At 47.2% G+C, this 25,201-nt stretch overlaps 1 protein-coding gene across 1 annotated transcript in view; it reads right to left on the reverse strand.

Moving 5' to 3' along the window:
- The window catches only part of LOC147692528 (uncharacterized), a 244,320-nt gene that overhangs the window by 101,854 nt on the left and 117,265 nt on the right, over nt 1–25,201 (reverse strand). Inside the window, exon 7 of the mRNA XM_086936800.1 lies at nt 17,530–17,637. Coding sequence (XP_086792926.1) covers nt 17,530–17,637 — 108 coding nt within the window. The remainder of the gene's footprint in view (nt 1–17,529; nt 17,638–25,201) is intronic.

Here is a 25,201-nt window from a genome sequence, read left to right on the forward strand (position 1 = left end):
TAGTGGGCCTATGGTGCCCCCAGAGCTCCGCCCGGTACATAGAAGCCGCTCTAGCCTGTACTTTATACATTTCTATAAGAGGAGCGGCAGGCTTGTACTCAGATACTCTGTGCATTTTCGATATCCCTCCCACAGTTTGAGTTAACTTTAGAGCAGCCTTTGCTACCATAGTCTCCCATTCCAGATGTTCCGCAAGGATGATGCCCAGATACTCAAAGGTTTTTCCTCGCTCCAAAGGTATGCCATCTAATACTGGATTTGGAAGGGTCTGCCTGGGTGGATTGAAGATCATAAATTTAGTTTTGGATACATTTATCTCCAGGCCTCTCAATGCACAGAAATCGGCGAAGCCGTCCAAGGTACGTTGGATACCCATTGATGTCTTGGACAACAACAAAGTGTCGTCCATCCGTGATGGCCGCGTGAGCCCAGGGCTCCCGAGACCCTTGCCACCTCCCGCATTTATCCTGAATATTATCCTGCCAACGTCGACGGGCTATTGAAGACGCAACCCAGCTGACATACTAGCTGTTTTCAGAAATTGATTTGGACTCCGGGAACCGTCACTATGATCTCTTGAACTTTTGTGGCCTGCCTCATGGACTCCTCCGGGCCTCGAGTGGTCTGAGTACCCAGGCTGTAATTCAACAACAACGGCTTGCGGAGTCTTGGTTGCTGCCTCGAGTTGACTTTCGGTTTCGTTTTTGGGTTTTCACCCTCTCGCATCTCTATCCTGTCTCGATTGCCCGAGTTGCGCCCGGACCCTGAGTTTTCACTGTAGGCTCGCGGCGGTGTGTATGTGGTTCCCGCCATATGCCCGCTAGCGTTGCTTTTGGTGATATTTGTAGAAAACGCACAAACCATTTTCACCAGGTCCAGGGCACTTCTTGGGGGCTTACCGCTAGACATGGCGGGCAAACCCGACAGCGAGAAACGCAAAACCAAGACCCCTCTCCGAGGGGGTGCCATCCATCCAAACAAACGTTATGGACCGCTACACCCAGCCTAAGGTGTCAGCCGGGGGGGCGAACAGAAATCGGGGTGAGGTGACCGAGGACCCCGCCATGTTGACTGATCTTACATTGCAAGACGTCATGGGCGCCATCACTGGTATGAAGACTTCTATGGATCAACAGTATGAGGCCATCGCCCTCAAGCTCGACACAGTGGCCATTGACGTCAACATTATCAGAATGGACTTATCAAAGACCAACGAAAAGGTAAAATCCTTGGATTTGAAGACTTCCAGCCTCACTACGGATGGCTCTGACTTACAAACGGAGGGTCGTAATCTCCGGTCCTCTAATGACCTCTTTAATCGTCGACTGGAGAATTTTGAAAGCCGGTCGGGACGCAACAATGTGCGCATCATTGGTGTTCCGGAAAATTCCACAGCCTCTTCCACGGATCTCCTTGTTGAGGACCTCATCCTCACCCATCTCATCCTAAAGGCCTCAGCAAATTCTTTGCAGTGGAACGTGCGCACAGGGTTCCGGGTGGTCAGCCGAAAACCGGTGCGCCCCCACGTCTGATTATTGCTAGAATCTTCTACTTCAGGGAGAGAGACGGTATCCTGCAGGCATCGCGGACGGGTGGCCCGGTAAAGTTTGAGAATACCACTGTGAGCTTCCACCCGGACTTCACACAATCTGTTCAGAAACAGAGGATGGAGTTCCAAGGAGTGAAGCGGAGACTGAGAGACATGGGACTGAAGTATGAGATGCTTTTCCCGACCCGACAACGGATTGAATATGAGGACCGGACATTTTTCTTTGATCGCCCTGATAGAGTGAGTGACTGGCTTGATTCCTTGCCTGAGCAACGATATCGCACAGAACACTCCAGCGGAGCTGAGGGCGGCCAACCTGAGCAAGATTGAGCGGAAGCTCCCGGATTTCTGACACTGTTTACAACATGTTGCTGTGGTTTGACGTCTCCTGTATTTATAAGACTTATGTGTATATTTAGAGGTGGCGATGAGATGGGAATCTTTCCTCCTCTGGGTTTCTTTTTGTAGATTAGTTTATGTTAGGGCGACAGGCACACTGCAAGTTGGGGTGGCTTTTGAGTCTAACGCAGGGGTGCAGGGTGGGAGGAGTTCGATTTTTAGGATTGTGGGGTGAGGGTGGGGAATGTTTGGGGGGTGTTTTGGTTCTTTCTCAAGGCAACGTATTGATTTACTATTTTATCTGGGTGCTGCGCTGTGGGTGTGGAGGGCTCCGCTACCGTTTTGAGTGTGGGGGGTAGGGGGTTGAGACTTTTATGTTGGAATGTTAATGAATTGCGGATAGGATAAAGCGGGTGTGGTGTTACAATACTTGAAACGCTTCTCTCCTGATGTAGTGTTATTGCAGGAAACACATCTGATTAGGAACACTTGTCAAGCTATGAATAGGTGGGGGTACCACCTTGCTGTCCACGCTGGTTTCACCTCCGGTTCCAGGGGGGTGGGTATTCTTGTTCGGAACTCCCTTCCCTTTGAGGTTGACAATGTAATATGTGACGACAGAGGGCGATATGCTGCTCTCACTGGTAGGTGGGAGGGGAAACTATCATGCTGCTTTCTGTATACGACCCCCCTGGTTTGCAGTCCTCGACCTTCGCTGATTTGGGGAGGGTGGTTCTGGGACTTCCTGACTGTATGTTGATGGTGAGTGGAGACTTTAATTCTGTTGTTTCTGGTATAGAGGACCGCCATCCCCCCCGGGATCTCGCAAGGTCCCAATCATGGTTGAGTGGATTTCTGGAAACGCTGGGCTTGATTGACTGTTGGAGGGTGATGCATCCAGGTTGGGCACAGTTTACCTTCCATTCGGTGTCCATGGTAGCCTTTCCAGGTTGGACTATGTCTTGATGCCGGCAGCACAGGCCTCATTGATTAAGGAGATCAGACATTTAGCTCGGGGAATTTCGGACCACTCTCCCGTATGGCTTTATATGGACACTAATTCGGGCACTGGGGGTCGAGTGGCTCCGATTAACCCCTGGTATCTCCACAACCCTAAGACCCGTGCTGAACCTGTTACATCTCTGGATCACTACTTTCTTAAGAATGAGGGATCGGTGTCTTCTTCTGTTTCATTGTGGGAAGCGTTTAAGACAGTCCTTCGTGGACATGCCTTATCATTGATTGCTGGTGCTAAGAAAAGTAGAAATGAGGCAGTGGTCCGACTTGAGGCTGATATTACTGAGCTGGAAGGGGGGTTGGAGTTGGGGGTCACCCGTGATAAACTTCATGTCCTTTGTCTCAAACAGTCTGATTACAGGGCCCTGATGACCGATGCCGCTAAACTCATGAGTAGGGAGCGACAGGGGCGGCTATATGATGTGGGGGATAAAGCTGGGAAATTGATTGCTTGGTTGGATAGAAAGGAAAGAGCGAGTTGTGTGGTTCCGATGATTGAGAAGCTTGATGGAATGCGTGTGACTGACCCGGATGAGATAGTTGAGTGCTTCGCTGATCACTTTCGGGAGGTTTATTCCCCAGTGTCTGATAGGCCCAAAGAAGACTCATCAGTTGTTGAAAGATATTTTGCTGCTGTGCCTATCGGACTCAGATAGGGAGCTGTTGGACGCCTCACTTTCAGTAGATGAGATAGCTCTTGCCATACGCTCTCTTCGATCGGGGAAGGCTACGGGTCCCAATGGTCTCCCTATTGAACTATATAAGCTGCGTCCGGATAGGATTGCACCATATCTTCGCGATATGTTCTTGGAATCGAGAGATACTGGCTCCCTTCCTTACTATCAACGTCTTGCATCGATAGTAGTGATTCACAAAGAGGGGAAGCCACGGGCTTGTTGTGCGTCCTACAGACCCATATCGCTTCTTAATGCGGAGCCAAAGATCCTCGCTAAGGGACTAGCTAACCGTCTTATAAATGTGATTGCTGACTTGGTTCACCCGGACCAGTCCGGGTTCATCCCACGCCGCAAAACAGCACTGAATTTGAGACGCTTGCACGGCGCTCTCGCGAGAGCCCCATATCTCCGGGAGTTGGCCATCTTGGTCTCCCTTGACGCCACTATGGCTTTTGACACCGTGGTATGGTCGTACTTGTGGGCCTCCCTTGCGAAATTCAGCTTTGGTCCTGGCTTTATTGGCTGGGTGAAACTTCTATATGAGACACCGTTGGCGCAGGTGGTGGTCAATGGTCGGGTATCCTGCCCCTTCGCTCTGGGACGAGGTACTCGACAAGGATGTCCGTTGTCTCCACTTCTCTTTGCTCTTGCCCTGGAGCCTCTGGCTGCATGGTTGCGCTGGGAACCATCGATGAGGGGTATACAATGGACTCCTGAATTTGAGGATCGCATATCGCTTTATGCGGATGATATTTTGTTGTACCTCACTTCGCCTCAAAAGTTGTTAAACGTGCTGTTTCATGTGCTGACTTCATTCGGCCGCAATTCAGGCCTTGTGATTAACTGGTCTAAGTCCTGTATATACGTGCTCGCGGGTGGCACCCCTGTATTGCCGCGTGGTTGTCCCATACAGGTTACACACGCGGGATTCAAATATTTGGGAGTTTTTATCACTTTGGACCCCGTGGTCAGGTATGATCGTAATTTACTCCCTCCGCTACAACAATTGTGTTCTGACGTGGTGGGCTGGCGCGGCCTTCCTTTGTCCCCCCTCGGGCGAGTGACCCTTTTCAAAATGATGTCTCTACTGCGGTTTTTATACGCTCTCCAGAATATGTTTGACGCAGTTCCAGCAACATACTTCCGGGAGGTGGAGAGTTTACAAAGACAGCTGATTTGGGATGAGCGTTCCCGTATCGCCCTCCCTAAACTTACGCTTCCCTGGTATGACGGCGGTATTGCTCTTCCAGATATCAGGCGCTATTACTGGGCCTCTCAACTGAGTGCAATCAATCACTGTATGTATGGTCCGGAGTTAGATCCCGCATTTGAGATGGATAGGTGGCTGTTACCGAGTGGGAATTATAGCAGGGCGCTCTATTCTAGGTCGTCGGTCCGGACGCTTACTGGACCTACCAAGATTGCGGTGCAGTTGTGGCATTTTGCAAATGCGGCAATGGGGTGGAGCGATAGACTAACCCGAGCAACCCCTTTATATGATTCTTGCAGGTTGGGAAGTTTGTGGAGGACGAAAGGCTTTGAGAAATGGGATATGATTGGAATCAGTAGAGTGGGCAATCTCTGGGTTAAGGATAGGATCAAGACTTTCGAGGTCTTGAAGGCGGAATATGAGTTGAGTGATCTGGAATTTTTTCGTTATTTTCAGATTCGTCATGCGTTGAGTTCTGTTTTCCCAAATGGAACTAATATTCCGGAATCTTCCCCGTTGGAGGATCGAATACTTGACGGATATGTGCCCGATAGCACGATTTCTTTGATCTATAAGAAATTGATTAATGATCGGTCTGACCTGTTGACACATCTAAGAGATTCAGAAAAGGGGGTGGTGATGAACAGAGTGTCTGAATTAAGCAGACCACTCTTACCCAGTCCAAAGATCAGGGCTTTATCCATCACCGTTTTTTAGCTCAACGCACCATTCCAGCTCAGAACTTGGCTATATGCAAATTAGTCTGACCCTGGCCCAGTGCATCATGGGAACAGGGCAGACCAAACTACCAAGCCAATTCTTATACTGGGAAGGAAACAAGCTACCGGGGACCGGTTTCTGGCATTTCAGCCGTCTTCGGCCCGGCTTGCTTGAATCGTGATGGTGCAATGAGCTAGGGACTCACATCTGAGTATACCCTTCCACGCTTATGGTGGACAAAAATGATTCAGAAAAGGGGGTGGTGATGAACAGAGTGTCTGAATTAAGCAGACCACTCTTACCCAGTCCAAAGATCAGGGCTTTATCCATCACCGTTTTTTAGCTCACTGCACCATCCCAGCTCAGAACTTGGCTATATGCAAATTAGTCTGACCTTGGCCCAGTGCATCTTGGGAACAGGGCAGACCAAACTACCAAGCCAATTCTTATACTGGGAAGGAAACAAGCTACCGGGGACCGGTTTCTGGCATTTCAGCCGTCTTCGGCCCGGCTTGCTTGAATCCTGATGGTGCAATGAGCTAGGGACTCACATCTGAGTATACCCTTCCACGAAGACGGCTGAAATGCCAGAAACCGGTCCCGGGTAGCTTGTCTCCTTTCTGGTGAAGAATTGGCTTGGTAGTTTAGTCGGCCCTGTTCCCATGATGCACTGGGCCAGGGACAGACTGATTTGCATATAGCCAGGTTCTGAGCTGGGATGGTGCAGTGAGATAAATAATGGTGATGGATAAAGCCCTGATCTTTGGACTGGGTAAGAGTGGTCTGCTTAATTCAGACACTCTGTTCATCACCACCCCCTTTTCTGAATCGTTTTTGGCCACTATAGGTGTGGCAGGGTATACTCAGACATGAGTCCCTTTCTCACTGCACCATCAGGATTCAAGCAAGCCGGGCCGAAGACGGCTGAAATGCCAGAAACCGTTCCCCGGTAGCTTGTCTCCTTTCTGGTGAAGAATTGGCTTGGTAGTTTAGTCGGCCCTGTTCCCATGATGCACTGGGCCAGGGACAGACTGATTTGCATATAGCCAGGTTCTGAGCTGGGATGGTGTAGTGAGATAAATAATGGTGATGGATCAAGCCCTGATCTTTGGACTGGGTAAGAGTGGTCTGCTTAATTCAGACACTCTGTTCATCACCACCCCCTTTTCTGAATCGTTTTTGGCCACTATAGGTGTGGCAGGGTATACTCAAACATGAGTCCCTTTCTCACTGCACCATCAGGATTCAAGCAAGCCGGGCCGAAGACGGCTGAAATGCCAGAAACCGGTGCCCGGTAGCTTGTCTCCTTTCTGGTGAAGAATTGGCTTGGCAGTTTAGTCGGCCCTGTTCCCATGATGCACTGGGCCAGGGACAGACTGATTTGCATATAGCCAGGTTCTGAGCTGGGATGGTGCAGTGAGATAAATAATGGTGATGGATCAAGCCCTGATCTTTGGACTGGGTAAGAGTGGTCTGCTTAATTCAGACACTCTGTTCATCACCACCCCCTTTTCTGAATCGTTTTTGGCCACTATAGGTGTGGCAGGGTATACTCAGACATGAGTCCCTTTCTCACTGCACCATCAGGATTCAAGCAAGCCGGGCCGAAGACGGCTGAAATGCCAGAAACCGGTTCCCGGTAGCTTGTCTCCTTTCTGGTGAAGAATTGGCTTGGTAGTTTAGTCGGCCCTGTTCCCATGATGCACTGGGCCAGGGACAGACTGATTTGCATATAGCCAGGTTCTGAGCTAGGATGGTGCAGTGAGATAAATAATGGTGATGGATCAAGCCCTGATCTTTGGACTGGGTAAGAGTGGTCTGCTTAATTCAGACACTCTGTTCATCACCACCCCCTTTTCTGAATCGTTTTTGGCCACTATAGGTGTGGCAGGGTATACTCAGACATGAGTCCCTTTCTCACTGCACCATCAGGATTCAAGCAAGCCGGGCCGAAGACGGCTGAAATGCCAGAAACCGGTCCCCGGTAGCTTGTCTCCTTTCTGGTGAAGAATTGGCTTGGTAGTTTAGTCGGCCCTGTTCCCATGATGCACTGGGCCAGGGACAGACTGATTTGCATATAGCCAGGTTCTGAGCTGGGATGGTGCAGTGAGATAAATAATGGTGATGGATCAAGCCCTGATCTTTGGACTGGGTAAGAGTGGTCTGCTTAATTCAGACACTCTGTTCATCACCACCCCCTTTTCTGAATCGACACATCTAAGAGAGGTCTGGACCAGAGACGGCTTAATGTTAGATGATGAGGACTGGCAATCTGCGATTTCCTCACCCAAGGAGGTCGCGATACCAGCCCGTCTTCGACTGGTCCAACTCAAAATCTTGCACCGTGTTTATGTGACTGGCCCACGACTGATTCGAATGGGTTATTCTGTAGATGGGTTATGCATCCGTGGTTGTGGTCAACTTGCCACCTTCCTTCATATAATTTGGGAATGCCCAGAGGTTGCTACATTTTGGAATAGAGTGCATGTGGTTATGAAAGAGGTCACGGGAGTTGAGATGCAACCGGAAGCCAGGCGGCGTTTGTTGAATGTGTGGGAACCGAATGACTATGACGTGGCTCAGACGCAATGGGCGACCCTGGCCAACATGATTGCCAAACGAGACATTGCACAGTTGTGGGGCGCTCATCGCCCGCCGACTGTCTCGGTATGGAAGGAGAACACGGATTGGTGCATGTTTCGAGAGAAGATGGTGTATGTGGCGCGAGGTAGGCCCAAAAAATGGGGTAAAATTTGGAGTCAATGGAACTCCTACAGAGGTGATATATGCACACCACCCCTTCCTGATGTCCCCGATGTCCCACACTCTCCCTGATCCGACATTCCATGGTTTGTTCTACTTTTCATGTTTTAAAATCTTGAGTCTTTTCCCCCGATTATGCCCCCCCCTCTGATTCTTGTTAATTGACTTGCATTATGATTTTCCTGCTTTTTCCCTCCTGCTCCGCAATGCACCTGCACTGTATTGCTCTTTTTGCCTTGTTTGTTTGTTTTCTTTATATATAATAAAAAGAGTTTAAATTAAAAAAAAAAAAGTGTCGTCCGTGAACATCAATGCTGGTACCCGACCTGAAACTAACCTTGGGGCATCAATATCCTTTACACCTAGTAGGTGATCTATAAGTCCATTTATATATAAACTAAAAAAGGTAGGGGCCAGGACGCACCCCTAGCGCACCCCCTTTTTTTACTGGGAAGCGAGCTGACAGTTCTCCATGCTTCCCGCACCTCACTTGGGCATAGGTTTCTGTATGGAGCCTTATTAATACATCCAAGAGGTATAGTGGGATGCCAAGATCTAAGAGTACACTCCACAGTTTTGCCCTAGGGACCAGATCAAATGCAGACCTCAGGTCAACAAAAATGAGGTAGAGGCTGCCACCCTCCACACTCACTGTTTTCCAATACAGAACCTGAAGTCTGAATATCTGGTCAATAGTTGACGTACTCGTCCTAAAACCGGCCTGAAAAGTGCTCAAGATCTCATTTTCCTCGACCCAGGCCTGGACTCTTTCCAGGATTATTCGTCCCATCAACTTCTGGGCGATGTCTATTAGGCTGATAGGCCTGTAATTGGACGGTAGTAGGGGGCAGCTTTTTTGTGGATGGGAACTTTCTCTGCACCACGCCAGGTGTCTGGCGGGTCCATTCCCCTTAGGATGAAATTAAACAAGACACAGAGATAAGGGGCCCATATTTTTGGTTCTGACCAAAATAGGTCCCCTGGAAGCTTGTCAAGACCGGGCGCCTTGTTAGGTAATAACTTGGCGATAGCAGATTCAACTTCAACTGGAGTAATCTCCTGTACCCCCCCAATCGATACTCATGGAGGAGGCCTAAAGTTGGAAGTGCTGAACCGTCATTGTCCGAATATGCATACAGGGTTCCAAAATGGGCTTCCCATACTGCTGGTGCTATGTTTGGTTCTATCGCTGATTTACCCTCCCTCCCCTGTCACTAACTATTGCCCAAAAGGATTTCGAATCCTTATACTGGAGAGATGTTCTCAGATCATCCCATTTTTTACTTCCCAGGCCTTTTTCTTAGATTGGATAACCTGCTTGTACTGCAACCGAAGTTCCTTTATCCTCGGCTTGTCCCTGGCCTTTATAGCTTCCAATAAATCTCTTTTAGTTTTACGACAGGAGGCATTATACCAGGGGTGAGATGGGACCGGTTTTTCCTTAATGCTTACTTCCGGATAAAACACCCCAAGCAGCTTGGAGCTCAGCTGTTTGTGTATTTCAAGCGGCCTAACGTCCTGCGCTACTTGACTGCCCAATGGCCCGACCCCAGCCCTTTCTCTAAGATACGGCACAACCTGCTGATATATGTGTGCTAACTTATTTGGGGAATCTAGTATATGGGGCCATTTTACTCTCCGCCTGTTGTTATGTAGCAGGAGAGGTTGTTGAGCTAGAATGGGCACTACTGGATAGTTGGACAGGGCCCAGCTCCCTGGCTTAAGAATCATAACAAGAGCATTGTGGTCGCTATCTTTCATCTGGTAAATCTGAAAATCCAGGACCCTATCCCAAGATCTAGATTCGACCATAATATAGTCTATAGTTGACATTTGACCTTCTCTATTAAAAGTGGGTAGGCCAGGTCTATCCAATTTTAATCTCCCATTGCAAGCCCTCAGAGAAAAAGAAAGGATAAACAAATTTATTTGGAGGACCAGCGGCGTCCACGCTCTGACAGATGGGATCAGGGGTTCTGGAATGTTCCAGTACTGATTCTCACTATCTTGGTCATCTAGGCTCACATTACTAAGGGGCTCAAACTGGCAATTAAAATTGCCCCCTATTATTAGAATGTTCTCCGGGTCGAGAGTCAGTATGTAGTCTCTCAATTGTTCAATGACTCTGGACTCTTGCCCACTCTGCGTTGGCCTTGAGTAGATATTAATTAGGGCAATTTGTTTATTAGCTGGAAGGGATAGGAGAACACATTGTATGTCCTGTGAATTTGTTGGCAGCTGCTCTGCTTTAGCACCTAGGTGCGTGCCCACCCAGATGCTTAATACCCCGGATGGTCTGCCCCTACCCCTCGTTGTCGCCGGTATGTTAAAAGGGGTGAAGCCTCTCCATTGGTTATTTTCCAGGGCCCACGTCTCCTGCATTAAACAGATATCGTGTTTTTCTACAAACAAACCCCAATCTGGACATAATAATTTGTTTTTGATCCCTGCCAGATTCCATGAAAGAATTTTAATATTACCGTTTGCCTCCCGCACTTTAGGGTTCTTATGTGTCCTGCTACAACTGACTACCCCAGGTGATGGGTCATCCATGTGCATCCGCCCCATCCCAGGGTTGTGCCCCTTCTTCCTTGGTGCTCTATCTCAGACCCTTCCCGTAACCATGGTAGTTCTCGTACTACTTACATCCTCCTGTGTTACTGGAGGCGGGGCACCAGACAGCGCACCGTCATGCTTGCTCCTATTGCCCCCCTGCCGTTACCTCTAGTTGCCGCAGGGATGCTCTCACCCCCCTGAGGACCATATTGGGTAATGCAGCGTTCCATTCTTGCAGGACCTTCACTGACTTCTAAGAAACTTGTTTTATCAACATTGGCGACTGGGCACAAACTACACCTCGACCGCCAGTCTACTAGGTCCAAAATGCTGAATCTGTTGTTGTGATGGAACATAGCCAGTGCAGGAGAACGATTTTGGGATCCCTTCCAGTTGGCATACCCTGACTGGGCATTATAACCCAAGTTGTCCCCATCCCCCCAAGGCTGTCTTCTTCTAATAGAGTCAAAATTAAGGTTAGTACACGCAGCCGAGTAAAAGTAAGTTAGGGCAAGAGATTGGATTTGCGTTACTGAACAACCTGTCGCCCAGTTACAGATATGCTCAACGGCCCATCTATTCCTAAAATTAATTACAACACAATCGCCCTGAATGTTTTTCGTCCGGGTCCCACCCAGTCCACATGTCTAGCAAAAAGGATTTCACTAGATACCTGGTTTGGGAGAGGCCTGTTGTAATCCAGCCAATGGATACATTTGTTTTTAAGCTCACTGTAGACGTCTTGTTTTCCCTGGCTCAAAACAGGAACCCCTGCTAAAACTGCCACATATGGTATAGACTCAGGAGGGAGATCTATACGTGGTAGCGCACTCTTTGGTACATCAAAAGTCTTAGAAATCTTTGCTGAAGGTTGATGTTTTGCTACCCCTCTGTCCCCCCCCCCCCACCCTCCTCACTTTTGGGTTTTGCTGGATCATTGAAAACAACACTGTCACTAGGTTGATTAGGGTGTTCGTTGGGTAATACAGTTGGGGCGGATAATTCTACTAATTCATTGTCAAGTACATGGTGGCAAACTGCATTTGTTGTCCTAGACAGCCCCTCTATATTTCCAGTACCACCTTCAGCCCGCATGCCAACCTCTGCCTGTGCAGGGCCAAACAATGATTCGAGATGCGAAAGTCTGTCTTCTATAGAGTTCAGTCTATCATAGATAGGAAGACAGGTCTCAGTAAATATGTATTCCAGTTTAGCCCAAAAGTCTTCCCCTAACTCAGTGGGGAACATATCACCAGTACTTAGTGAAGTCATAGACCCATGTGCAATAAGCTGGGGTGTATAAGGGTCTGCTACAGATCTTGTTGTTGGATTTGCTACATTTCTGGATTTTTGCTTTTTTGTTCTTCAGTGTGGCTCCACCACGCTTTCTTTTGACTACTGGGTCTGGTGCCGGATAAATAGTCCCCAATTTAGGACTGGATGCGGACCGAGTTAGCAATCTCGGTCTTGTTGGTCCGGAAAGCTCACAATTTTGTGGAGGAATACATGGATCAACTACTACAGTGTCCACAGTAGCTGGGGGACTAGACAAACTGCCAGCAACTTTTGATGACTGATTGCCCTCACCAGTATAACTTGAAGACACAATATCGGCTGTTAATTGAGGCACTGGCGATGATGCCAAGGCCAGCGTGCCCATTGACGACTGCTTATCAAAAATCGGCTCCATAGATAGCCTCTTTTCAGTCATTTTAATTTCATGTGCCAGATGCCCTGGTTAAAAATTGGTCTAGTGTGCCCACAATAGATCCGCCTGATAGCGAATTTCTCCCCTTACCCGCCTTCGCTGTAGCCATTATCTACTTTTATTACAATACAGCTGCTCCAATAGTTTGTAGCAAAAAAAAAGTACGAAGGGCGGTCTTAGTAATCCAGCAAATGCGTACTAACCTTCATATGTTGCTCAGATGGAGGATTAAAGAGTGGGTCCCTTCCCGTCCCGTCCTCGTTCGTACTCGAACGGGCTCAGACAGGCCCGCCCTTGGCCCGGGTTTCGCCCGGCACGCGCCTGCGCGCTTCCCGCGAAGCGGGGGCCACAAGCCGCTATGTAGCACGGGGAGGCGGCACAGCGTGATGTACAGATGTGCGTAGATCCAGGCCTTGTGGTTGTTGTAGTCCTTCACCCTCCTTGTAATCAAACAAAATAGCCCCACAAACAGTCTGCGGCTAATACTATGAGGGAGTAATTAAGAATGCTTAGGCAGCTGGAGTATAGGTGTCACGAAGAAGCTAGGGCCCATCCAATGTAACAAATACAATACAAGTAGTCCTTCAGAATACGCACAATAGGGAGACAGCAGGTTCAACAATCAAAATGGATACAACTTGGAATTAGTTCAATTCAGTTAATCAATTGTCCAGGGAGGGATGAAAATCCAATTCAGTGTCCAACTCAAAAAAGTCTGTGCCAAATTACAGAGCGAGGGGCTGATAAAAGCTAGCCATAGACCAGCAGGGAAACAAATGTGAGAGTTACAGTATCTTGCAAAATAGGACATGACTCTTCACGCTGCTTTCCTGAACCGAATGCAAGGGGGTGGCCCTGTCTCTTCCTGACAATGATGGGCAAGGATGGGCCAGCCCTTGGCCCGCACGCGTCCCGCGTCGGGGGAGTGAAGATGTGCTTAAAAGCACTAGAGTGCTGTCCTTGGCTCCTCTGTCTGGGGCAGTGCACACTGGGACAGGGAGTCCCCCTCCGACAAGCCCCTGCAGCTAGGTGGTGTAAGGCAAGAGTCCCGCGGCGTAAACAGAAGAAAAACTGTACTGTGTGTATGGAAATTTGTAATAAAAATGTATCTGAAATATATATTTCAGACGTTCTTACTTGAGCACCCATCAATGTTTTATACACTTTAGGTTAGTTTAGAAAAACATTGCAGAAGCAAAAACATGTCTTGCTTGCATGAATTTTAAGGTGCACAACTAAGTGAATGGTACAGCTGTTTGCATCTAATCTCCCAAGAAGCTTGACATATGTGTGACTTCGACGCCTTTGGTTTATGGGACTAAAAGATGCACATTTATTGTGTAGAACATCATTGCGTGTTCACTTGCTTATTGTCACTAATGAATTGTGCAAAGGCTCACAGTGGCACTTAGAACAAGGTAAGTTGTGCAGTCTAAGTGAGCCACTACCCTGTGTTCAGAGAATGTGGGTAATATTGGATAGATTCCAAACCTTAAGGTTTGACTACTCTTTCGGTCGGACAGCAAGAGCACTTGGGCTTGTGCTAGAGGTCTCGGTCAACAATATTCTATAACCTGTTCCATCCCATTGTTTGAAATCCTAAAGAATAAAAACAGTCAAAACCTTAACTCAAATGTGTTCTTCAGCAAATGTGAAACCATACCAAACGTCCTCTATTACACACTGGCCGATCTAGCAAAATAATTCTCCGAATGGAGTACTTCAAATCTGATTGAGTGGATAACACTTAATTTTAAGCATAATTTGAACTTATTTTTAAGCTTAATTTTAAGTCTTCAGAAGCATATCAAATTGCTGCCAGGGACATATAAATGTACATTTCTTTTATATATTTGTGAATTATTCATTATTCCAGTAAATTTGATCACAGTGGTGTGTCACTGAACTAATTGTCAGATGTTCCAGTCATGTTCTACGAACAAGTCTTAAACAATGTATTGATATTCATAAATGGTTTTTTATAAATGTAAGATACAATGTGCAAACTGAGTCCACATTTCACATTTTGACATGAGACGCCATTGTACTAGAGAGAGTTTACGTTCTATTATACAAACAGTTGGTAAAAACATATTTTAGGAGGACAACACAGTGGGAAAAGTAGAAGTGCGCGGTAAAGGGAAATAATTAGATTTGCAGTGCTGAATATACTGCATTTCTAAGTATTCTCTTGTTGAAGGAAATAAAATGATAATTATCTCTGCCATATTTACCTAATTTACCTTAAGTTAATTCTGGTGGTAGTCTCTCAACGAGAGGAAAATCCTCCAGTGGAGGATACACTACGTTCCTCTCATCATAAGGTATTTGCAGCGATCTTTTTAAAAGCGGTAGTGACTAAATTACCTCTACGTGTGGCGTACCTTGCAAAGATCCTAAAGCATGTTACAATTACCACTTTTGGTCACAGGTGCAAGAAGGAGCAGGACTCATGATAAAAATATTCAAAGAATAAAAACCATGCCCCCTTCCAGTAATCCCAAAAACACTCAGCATCAACAAGGATGCCATGGAAGCATGACAGGCATCACGAGTTATGACTTCACTTACACAATGCTACACCCAATTGAAGACCTCAATCAGGGTGAAACAGGTCTTGGGTTGCTTGTATTCTGGTTCAGAGAGGACCTGGCTTTGCTGTTCAGGCTGGACTATTTCTATTTGAGCAGGGTCAAAACTGATGTGCATATGGCTGTGTCTAATAAGAGTTGGCAGGGAAGGGCAGAAGAAGTGGGTTGGAGTGCTACCTTGAGGTATTGCCAGTGGGCAGACTTATTTCACACATTATCCTATCATCTTATGTGTAGGTCAACTTGATTTACCAGCATTTATTCGAACTGAAAGTAGATTTGACTATCATCAGCTTAGATCCGTAGGTTCACCTGGTGCTATTTCTAGAGCAGTATCAATGAATACAAGTAAACACTGAAGAGCAAGCACGGACGGTATGACCGTATTATTCTTAAAAAAAATTAATTTGTGGTGTTGATTTCATGGACCCAATTCAGACCTTTTGGCTGCATCTGGAGAGGAATGACCAAAATAATTTCAAGGTTGAAACCAGTGCTTAATCTGAGCTGGTGGTTTCTGGTGCTCGGCGCCTGCACTTATGATCAACACCGGCACTTACGACAGTCCACCACATGTCGATGGTGTCTGCCTACTTTTGAAATGAGCACAACAACAGTTGTTTCACAATTCAATATACAATCAAAATGAACATTATTTGCTACTTCTTTGAATTGCCTGGGATATTCTGAATTGTCAGTAAAGAAGAAGTATGATGGTTTGTACTTGAATTGGAACTGTCACTGGCAGCACAGGCTGATATGATTGATGTAATCTACAATGGCCTCCTAAGAAGGTCCCGGGAAATTTCTTTCTTTACAAATTTAGCACTGGAAACACTAACTCCTCAAGGCAACTCACAAATATCTCATCATCCACAGTGCCCTAGGCTTCTAGGCTGTTGCAATGTTCTGGAGTATGAGGCCTGTATATTCTTGTTTTCAAATAAGCAAAGGAACAGATCTTCAGTGTTATTAACCAGTAGCTGGCTTACACCCAGATTAGTGATTGGAAGAACTAACTTTACCTCAGCAAACTGAAACTATCTTCATCTTCCTTGGAGGGGGGGGGGTGAAAGGAAGAATGACGAGGCCAAAATAAAGAAGTACAGAGATGCCATGGAAATTTTCCTTTTGACCTCCAAAGCTGCTCCTTTATCTACAAGCTTTATTGACGCTGTTCTCATGATTTGTGACCAGAAGAAAAACTATACTGTTTGTATGGACATTTTTAATAAAAGTTAGTATCAAATACATAAGGGGGGTAAGGGGGAGTTCACTTCTTATTTTTTTAAAAAGTTTGAAAAACCATTAAGAGAAAACCACATTTTTAAATTGATAGAATGAAAAGTACCTCTCTTCTATTCTTACGTAAGCACCCATCAATATGGTATACACTTTAGGTAAGTTTCAGAAACACACTAGAAGAAAAACATGTTGCTTGTGTGAATTGTTTACGATGCCTAACTAGGTGAAAGGCGCAGTTGTTTGCATTTGGTCTCCAAATAGGCTTGACATATGTGTGACTTTAACACCAGTGGTCTATGGGACTAAAATATGCACATTAACTGTTTAGGACATCATTGTGCATTCACTTACAGGTTGGTACAAATGAATTGAGCAATGGCCCACAGGTGCACCTAGGACCAAGGGCCAGATGTAGGAGCCCAGATACCGGTCGGTAATGGCCGATTTCGGCCATTACCGACCGGTATTTAGGATTTGACATGTAGGGGGCATGTCATTTACAGAATCGGTAAATTTACCGATTCGGTAAATATACAGAATCGGTAAAATACCGAATCGGTAAATTTACCAATTCTGTAAAAGAGATGTAGGTGCCACTTCAAAGAGTGCCACAGGCCCTTAAGAGTCGGTATTTTACCACCCAATCCTATTGGGTGGTAAAATACCGAATACTGGTGTGCATGCACATCTGTGCATGCACACCTGTGCAATGTGACACACAGACATGCCCTTAGGGCATATATGTGTGCCACATGTTACACGTGCCTGTATTCGGGGTGCTAGAGGGTGTCAAAGTGACACCCCCTGCACCCTTGCAGGATTCGGTATTTACCGAATCGGTAAATACCGAATCGGTATTGCCCATTGATTCCTATGGGCTTCAAGGCCCATAGGAATCAATGGGCAATACCAAATCGGCATTTACCGATTCGGTAAATGCCGATTTTTACAGAATCGGTATTTCAAAAAATTAATTCACCTACATCTCCCTCCTTCTAATTTACCGATTCATAAATACCGAATCAGTAAAATTCGGTATTTATGAGTCAGTAAATTAGAATTACCTACATCTAGCCCCAAGTGAATTGTGAAGTCTCAGTGATCCACTACCCTTGTGTTTGGAGAATGTGGATAATATTGACTAGATTGCATACCTTAATGTTTGGCCACTGTTTCCGACGGACAGCAAGCGCACTTGTGCTCATGCTAGGGGTGTTGGTCACCAATTTTTTGTAACTTGCTCCATCCCACTGTTTGAAATTCTAAAGAATGAAAAAAGTCAAAACCTTTACTCAAATTCGTTCAGCAGTAAATGTGGAACCATATCAAACGTTCTTTCCTTCACAATGAATCATTGAGCAAAATAATTTTCCGAGCAGAGTACTTCAAATTTGTTTGAGCTGATTACACTTGCAGTGTACCATAACAATTGCCAGTGTCTACCACCCCCTTCCCCTGTCCCTCCACCCCCTGAACCTGAACCTGGTGACCATAAGAGTGAGATAGAGAAGTAATGGTGAAGGGCTGGGATGTGTCCAAATCAGTGTCAATTTCAATGAGCACCGGTGTACAGTAGGACCTAACCTTCGGGCATTCCCATAAAATGTGTAGGAGTGTACCTCAGGATCCACAGTGGCACCAGCAATCACGAGATTTAGACTGGTTGTATTTATAAATCTTGTGGGGTGTGTAGTACCAGTATGTGACGATCTTTGTGGCAGTCACCATACTGGCCATGCTATGCGTGGTGTGTTGCGCCGTGTAGTAAATGTAGCCCCATTGTAATGTTGTAAACTCCTTGCCTATTTCTGATTCCCATCCTGTTTGGCTCTTGGATTTGGAGACCTCTGTAGGTGAATTGATCAGGCAGTATAGGTCTGAGACCAGGCACTTGTTGGATGACCTCCACACAAGCCAGCTTTCGAAGGGGGTAAGTTGCCGCTCTGCACCAGGGCAAATAGTGGGGTGCAATGCCCAGTGTCAGATCTGAGTGTAGTGCCAACGCTCCATTTCAGCGAGGGAAAATTCTGAACAGTGGGTCGCGAAGGGGAGTGGGCCCTTCAAGTCGAACAGGTGGCCCACCAACCTGCATTCGGCATGTACCCATACTTGGAATGAGGGATTGTGGGTGCCTGGTTGAAAATCTGGGATCTTGACTATGGGGGTAAGTGGCGAGGGAAAGGTCATGAGACCCCTCTGTGTTGCTAAGCTGTCCCAGACTGCCAGCAAAGCCTTGGTAATGGGCAAGAGGAAGTGATCTGGACTGTGCTTCTTTATGGAGGTATGGGATGCGCCACGGTGCCTGGCCAGCCAGAGCTCGGTCCATAAACAGACATTTCTTTTCAGATTCTGCATGTGACCATTCCACTAAAACCCTTGATTAGGTGACCTGGTAATAGTGAACAAGGTTGTTGACTCCAAGGCCACCCTCATCTGGGGAGCGGTAGTTGAGGGCTCTACAGATATGAGGATGCTTATCTGCCCACACATCCATTAATTTCTTTTTAGCGAGAGAGCTTGGGGAGGATTGTCATTTTAATTGCTAGTATTAGTCCTAGCCAAGAGAGGGAGTATGACCACAACTGACACAGTTCGGATTTGATCTGGTGAGTTCGCTTTTGCTGGTTAAGCCTAATAGTGTCAGTGATGGCAGCGGTTATCTGGAGGCCTAGATATGGGATTGTTACCGGGGCCCACTGTTTGGGCAGGGCCTTTTGCAAGAGCCTAACGTCTGTGGCCAGAGGGTAGGTTGAGGACTTGCGATTTTTGGATATTTACCGTAAAGCCTGATGTCTGACCAAATTACTCCAGTGCTGCTAAGAAAGCGGGCAGTGAAGCGGAGGGCTCCTCCGATGAGGCTATGACGTCATCTGGGCAAAGGCCGATGGAGTGCAATTCTCCTCCTGCATTGGACACCTTTTTATCTGTGAGTTGGAATATACTTTTTGGGCCATGTGTTCTATGTACAGGCTGAACAGCAGGGGCGACAAGGGGCACCCCTGCCTGGTCCCTCTAGTGATATGGTTAGGGGCGGAGGAACAGCAGCTGTTGATGCCAACTACGGCTGTTGGTTGAGTGTAGCTACTAAGATTCTACTTTTGAAAGTGATCCCCTATGCCAAAAAGGGTCAAGGCTGCCTCCAAATAGGGCCATTGTACCCTGTCGAAAGCTTTCTCTGTTTCAACTGCCAAGAGCATTCTTTCTTGGGCATATCTTTGGGCTTTATCAATTATGTACAGGATCATTCTTGTATTGTCACTACACTGCGTTGGGGATCAAATCCAGCCAGATCGGACCTATGATGCCTGGGAGGAGGGGATTAAGCCTAGCAGCAAGAATGCCTGTAAGGAGCTCAAGAGGGAGATGGGATGATAATAAGAACAGTGAGTCCTGTCCTTCCCGAGTTTGGGATTTACTACTATTGCTGCACGGAGCATTGAAGGGGGAAGTGACCCTTTGTCTCCAATTGCGTTAAAAAGCCTGGTAAGAATAGGGGCTAAACTGTGGCAGAATGTCTTATAAAAGGAATCTGGTAATCCATCTGGCCCCAGGAACTTGGATAGCTTCAGGTGGGACATGCTAGAGATGACTTAGTCTATCCGGATTGGGTGTTTTAGCTCCGCCGCTTGCATGGACGTCAGGGTGGCAGTAATAGACGCCTTGAGATATTCAGGGATTGCGTCCGGTGGGAGGTCTTGTGCTGTGTAAAGAGTCTGTTAATATTCCAGAAATGGTTCAACTATGTGTGCATCATCGGTCCATTTGGGTCCCACCCTGTCCAGGACCTTTGGGACTCCTGTCACTTGGTTTTGGCATCAAAGACAGCTTGCCAGGAGGCGACAAGGCCGGTTGTCCCCTATGTAAAACCTATGCCGGAGCCTAAGGGCTGTGTGTTCTGCACTGTCCACATGCAGTCCAGCTAGTTGAGCTCAGGCAGTCTCGAGCTGTCTAGAGATCCTAGGGGCCCCTGTTCTCTTATGTATATGTTCTAGTTCTGCCACCTGGCAGGACATGCTCTCCCTCTTCTCATGTCGGATTCTATTGTCCGCCAAATCTATAGCTATAAATTCTTCTCCAACCACAGCATTTAAGGCATCCCACAGAGAGGCAATTGAGATTTCAAGGGTATCGTTGATTACCAGATCGTCCTGGATTGTTGTGGTGATCTGGGTTATGACCTCAGGGCGGTAGAGCAAGAAATCTTTAAGTTTACAGGTTCTGAGGGGTGGGTTAGACCTCGGCACAGCAAGGGTCACTGTCACAGGGGTGTGGTCAGAAAGCAAATGGGGTTCAATCTCTGTTGATTGGACCATGGAGGCCACTTCCAGAGTGTCCTAGAAATGTAGTCAAGTCAAGCATACAAGCATAAGTTTTGTGAGCATGAGAGTAGAAGGTGGAATTTTGGAAGTCAAGGTGTTAAGTTAATTTAAATCATTTATATAGCGCGCAGCTACCTCAGAGAAGAGGTGTCATGGCGCTAGTAGCAGTGTCACTGATGAGATACGGGATTAAGGCACTGGAAAGAGAAAGGTCTTAGCGGCTTTACGGAGAGACATCAAGCTGTCCAGACAACAAATCTGCATAGGCAAGGAATTCCACAATTTACCCGCCAAACAGTGAAAAGATCGTCCACCAGATCGGAGACGCTTCACTCAGGGGACCATAGCTAGGTGTTTCCCAGCTGATCGTAGTTGGCGCATAGGAACGTAGGGTACCAGTAATATGGAAAAGATCTCAGGGGAGGAGAAGTTTAAGATTTTAAAAGTCAGGCACAGAGTTTTAAATTTGATTCTTTTCGTCAAAGGCAGTCAATGAAGGTGGCAAATTGCCCCAGTTCAAGTTCTAGGGAGCCTCAGCAGGACATGAGCTGCTGCGTTCTAAACACGCTGCAGAAGATTCGTTCCTGCCTTATTTGCCCCTAACAGAAGCGAATTAGCACAGTCCAATCTGGACAGGATGGCCGCCTGTACTATCGTCTGGCCGGTAGAAGGATCAAGGAACCCCAACAAGGGTCTAAACCCTCGGAGTAGGCCAAAGCAAGTACCTGCTAATTTCTTGGTATGCTCCTGATAGCTAAGAGTGGCATCTAGCCAAACCCCAAGATTTGTGTGTGGCTCAAGAGGTCTATCAAGCCCATGCTGCCCAGCCAGGACTCTCCCGCTACCGAGAGTGTCCCTGCCTGTCTGTGGCATTGTGCTGATCTGTCCAGGTTGGCATTGAATATCAGATTCAAGTCCTCCCCCAGCAGCAACATCCTTCAATGTGTACCCATGATTTTAGACACTGCTTTGCGAAGAAAGGGTTCCTGTCCTTTGCTGGGGGAGTATATGGTGCCCACTGTGAGGTTGTTAGATCCTACGGGTAGAGAGGATGCTAGAAGTCTGCCCTTAATCTCTGCCTGTTAAAGCCCAACCTTACGAGGGAATGTCTTAGAGACCAGGATCGCAACACCAGCCGTTTTAGTCGGGGGAGACAAGAAAAACTAATAGGGGAATGCCGTTGAGCAGAATCTATGCTGATCTTTGGGTAGAAGGTGCATTTATGTGTGCCCCAGAGTTTTCTAGATAGGAGAGGATAGAGCTCTGCTTCAGCGTATTGGTTTATGTCCTTAACATTGAGTGTGAGAATCACTAAGTGGTCAGTCATGTAATCTTCAAGTAGCCCCGTCTGTGCCAAGGGCGTGGGCCATTGAGTCAATGTGGTACAATAGATGTGGGATGTGCAAGCGTGTCTAGTCACCAGGTCCAACAAGTCCCCAAAACAAAAGGACCTAATGGCCAAATTAAACAAATAACTCATATTGTTCAAGAGAAGAGCATTGTCCAGGATGGGTGTCTCAATGGAATACCAAAGGTAGGGAGGAATCTTTGTGCACTCCCCCACCTCTGAACCCCAAAAGAGGAAAAGAATGGAAGTTCATAGAGAACGAGTGTAAGTGGTAGGAGCATTACAGATCATGTAGCCGTCGCCCCCACTGAGTCTCCTGCTAGGGTAACCAGGACTGTCCCCCTCTCCCTAGAGATGGTGTCAGGGTCTGGTCAGACTCCAGGTGGGGGAGATCATGGGCCCCCAGGACCGTGAGGCCCCCATCTCTCACTGCCTCCCCTCCCGGTGCCGGGACCCTCCGGGGAAGAGTCATTCAGGTTGAGTATACAGCATGCCTCGTACAGAGAGGGAAGGTGGTGGAGCTTGCCCTCTAAGCAAAAAAACATTCGAAAGGGATGTCCCGAGGAGTAGGACACCCCCAGCTCTATAAGGTGGGAGGTTACCGGCCGGAAGGCATTACGCTTCTGAAGGGTAGATGCTGCCAAATCCTGATACAGGAGGGTAGACTGGCCTAGATACTGGATTGGATGTTTGTCCCTGGCAGTCCTTAGGAGTTCCTTCTTGAGTGTAAAATCATGGACGCAAGTCAGAATGTCTGGGGGAGGTCCATCCGGGCCTCTCTGAGGTCTGTCCCTGTGTGTGTGGTCTATCTTGATTTCTACCTCGGGCCAGCATCCAGGATTGCTCTAAATAGTTCCGATACGAAGGCGACAATGTCCTTTCCCTCTGTCCTGGAAGCGATGCCCCGGAGACAAATGCTTCTGGTTGAGTAGCATCTGCTGGTTCCTCGCAGCTCTTAGAGGGGGCCGGGTCTCCTGTGTGTGCCCCCGATGGGCAGAGAAGCATGCCCTTCACCGTCCTGCCTCTCTTAGTTTTCCCCGAAGCCATGGCGGGGAGGCAGTAGGTCCAACCCTGCTCGCTGGTGATAGGCAAAGGACAAGCCAGGGGCTGGATCAGACGGAGGTGTGCCTGTGGCTTTGAATTGTAGGCTGGGGGGGTCCGTAGGCTGGGGGGGGGGGGGGTTCGGAGGCGCCCAGTAAGAATGCAGACCCCCGGATCGGTCACCACATGGAGGGAGGTCAACAGGTTAGGGTGATCTGCCCCCTGCCATGTTCAGTGTCTGGATGCTCAGGCCTTTCCTATTCCCTTATATGCAGGCGCGAGAGGGCAGGCCTGGTTTAGGCAACAAGGGCCAGGGGACTCAAGGGCCTGAAGCGAGGCATCTGTCTCGATGTAAGGCTTGACCCGGTTATGAATTGCTGAAGCTTTTGGGGCATTCCCCAGTGCACTCATGGGCACAGGAGAGGGGCCCCTGCCGTCCACCCTGGGGCCCACTGATCAGGTCAGTATATCACTGGGAGGCCCCATCCACTAGTTCTGCAGCTGCTCCCCCCCTCTCCTCACCTTCTTGTCTGGGTTGGTCCCTCTGGGCTTGCTCTCAGGAATGATAAGCTCTGCACTCCCTGCTGCAGGCCCGATGCTCTTTCGGCCCAGCGGGCCTTCAGGTGTGCTCCTCTGGGCATGAATGGACGAGGTCCCGCTCTCTGCCCTGCAGGTGATGCAGCACAAGCACAAATCCCACCTCAGGATCCTCCTCAGGGGTTGTTGCAGCCACCAGGGGCCTTGGACAGTTCTATGGTGCAGAGCGGGAGATTTCCGGGCCCCACCAAGTCCCCAGGGAAATCTTCCATGGGGCGGGCCCGCACCGGTGTCTCTGCGGTAGAGTTTACGGTCCCAGCGCTCACAGTCTGTCCTCCAACTCTCCGGCCTAGTTGCAGCCGTCCGGAGACCCACACGTGGTCGTGCGCGTCTCTGCGTCCTATTATTGGTCCAGGAGTCGGGGCAGCTGCTGAATTGGGCCGCCAGGTACCAGAGGTCAACTCGCTCACCACTGGGGAGCAGCGTCCACCTGCTCCAGGCTATTGTCAGCGGGGCTTTCCAGCGAGGATCGGAGAGGGACGAAAACGCATCTCAGCCATCCGCCATCTTGGCCATGCCCATTTAACCTTAATTTAAACTCATTTGAACTCTTAATTTTTAAGTCTTGAAATGTATATTGAATTACTGTAAGGGACACAAAAATGTATATTTCTTGAATATATTTGTGGAAAATGGATTATTCCAGTTGAATTTGATTGCAGTGGTGTGTCAATGAACTAATTGTCAGATGTTGCAGTCATGTTCCACATACAAGTCTTTAAAAATCTACTAATATTCATTACTTTTTATTAATAAATGTAATACACAATGTGGAAATAGAATCCACATTTTTTCAGTAATGGAGAGATCTTGACATGAGTCACCATTGTGCAACAGAGTTTATACTCTATTTTTCAAAAAGTTTGTAAATAGATTTTCATAGGAGACAAATTAGGAAGAAGGAGAGTAAAGTAAAGGGAAATTCTTAGATTTGTTGAGCTGTATATCCTGCTTTTCCAAGTTTTGAGTTGTAGAAGAATTTTTAATTATAATGTAGGATCCTGGTTTGATATTATTATTTTTTTTAACATTACCGTCTGTATTTATCCATATTTCGTTTTTGCCCATTTTATCCGCATTTATCCAAATTTATTTTGTGTTTTGCGTATAAATGAAGCTGAAAAACTACATTTCCATACTTGTATAACTGATAGACGCACACTTATACTTTGATGTTCGTCGTGTTTTAGCTATTTAAGCTGTCAAATATTACATAACAATGCATCCAATACTAGCATATACTATAAATGAATGTTGACATATGGCGTTATTTAAAGACATTTCATCCTGTTTTTTATTTACCATGCTGTGCACCTGGTCAGCTGCTGTCCCTTAATTCAGGAAAGACAGCACAGAGAGTCACTTAAAAAGAGCACAATTTACTGTATTTATCCACTTTAAAAAATAAATGCAGACAGAAACCACATTGTTTTCTGTCTATATTTATCTGTAAAAATACGTAAAAACGGAAAACAGGTAGCCCTAATTATAATTATCCCTATATATTTACCTAATTTACCC

Source organism: Lissotriton vulgaris, chromosome 9 (assembly GCF_964263255.1).
Source record: "Lissotriton vulgaris chromosome 9, aLisVul1.2, whole genome shotgun sequence".
Classification (NCBI taxonomy): Eukaryota; Metazoa; Chordata; class Amphibia; order Caudata; family Salamandridae; genus Lissotriton; species Lissotriton vulgaris.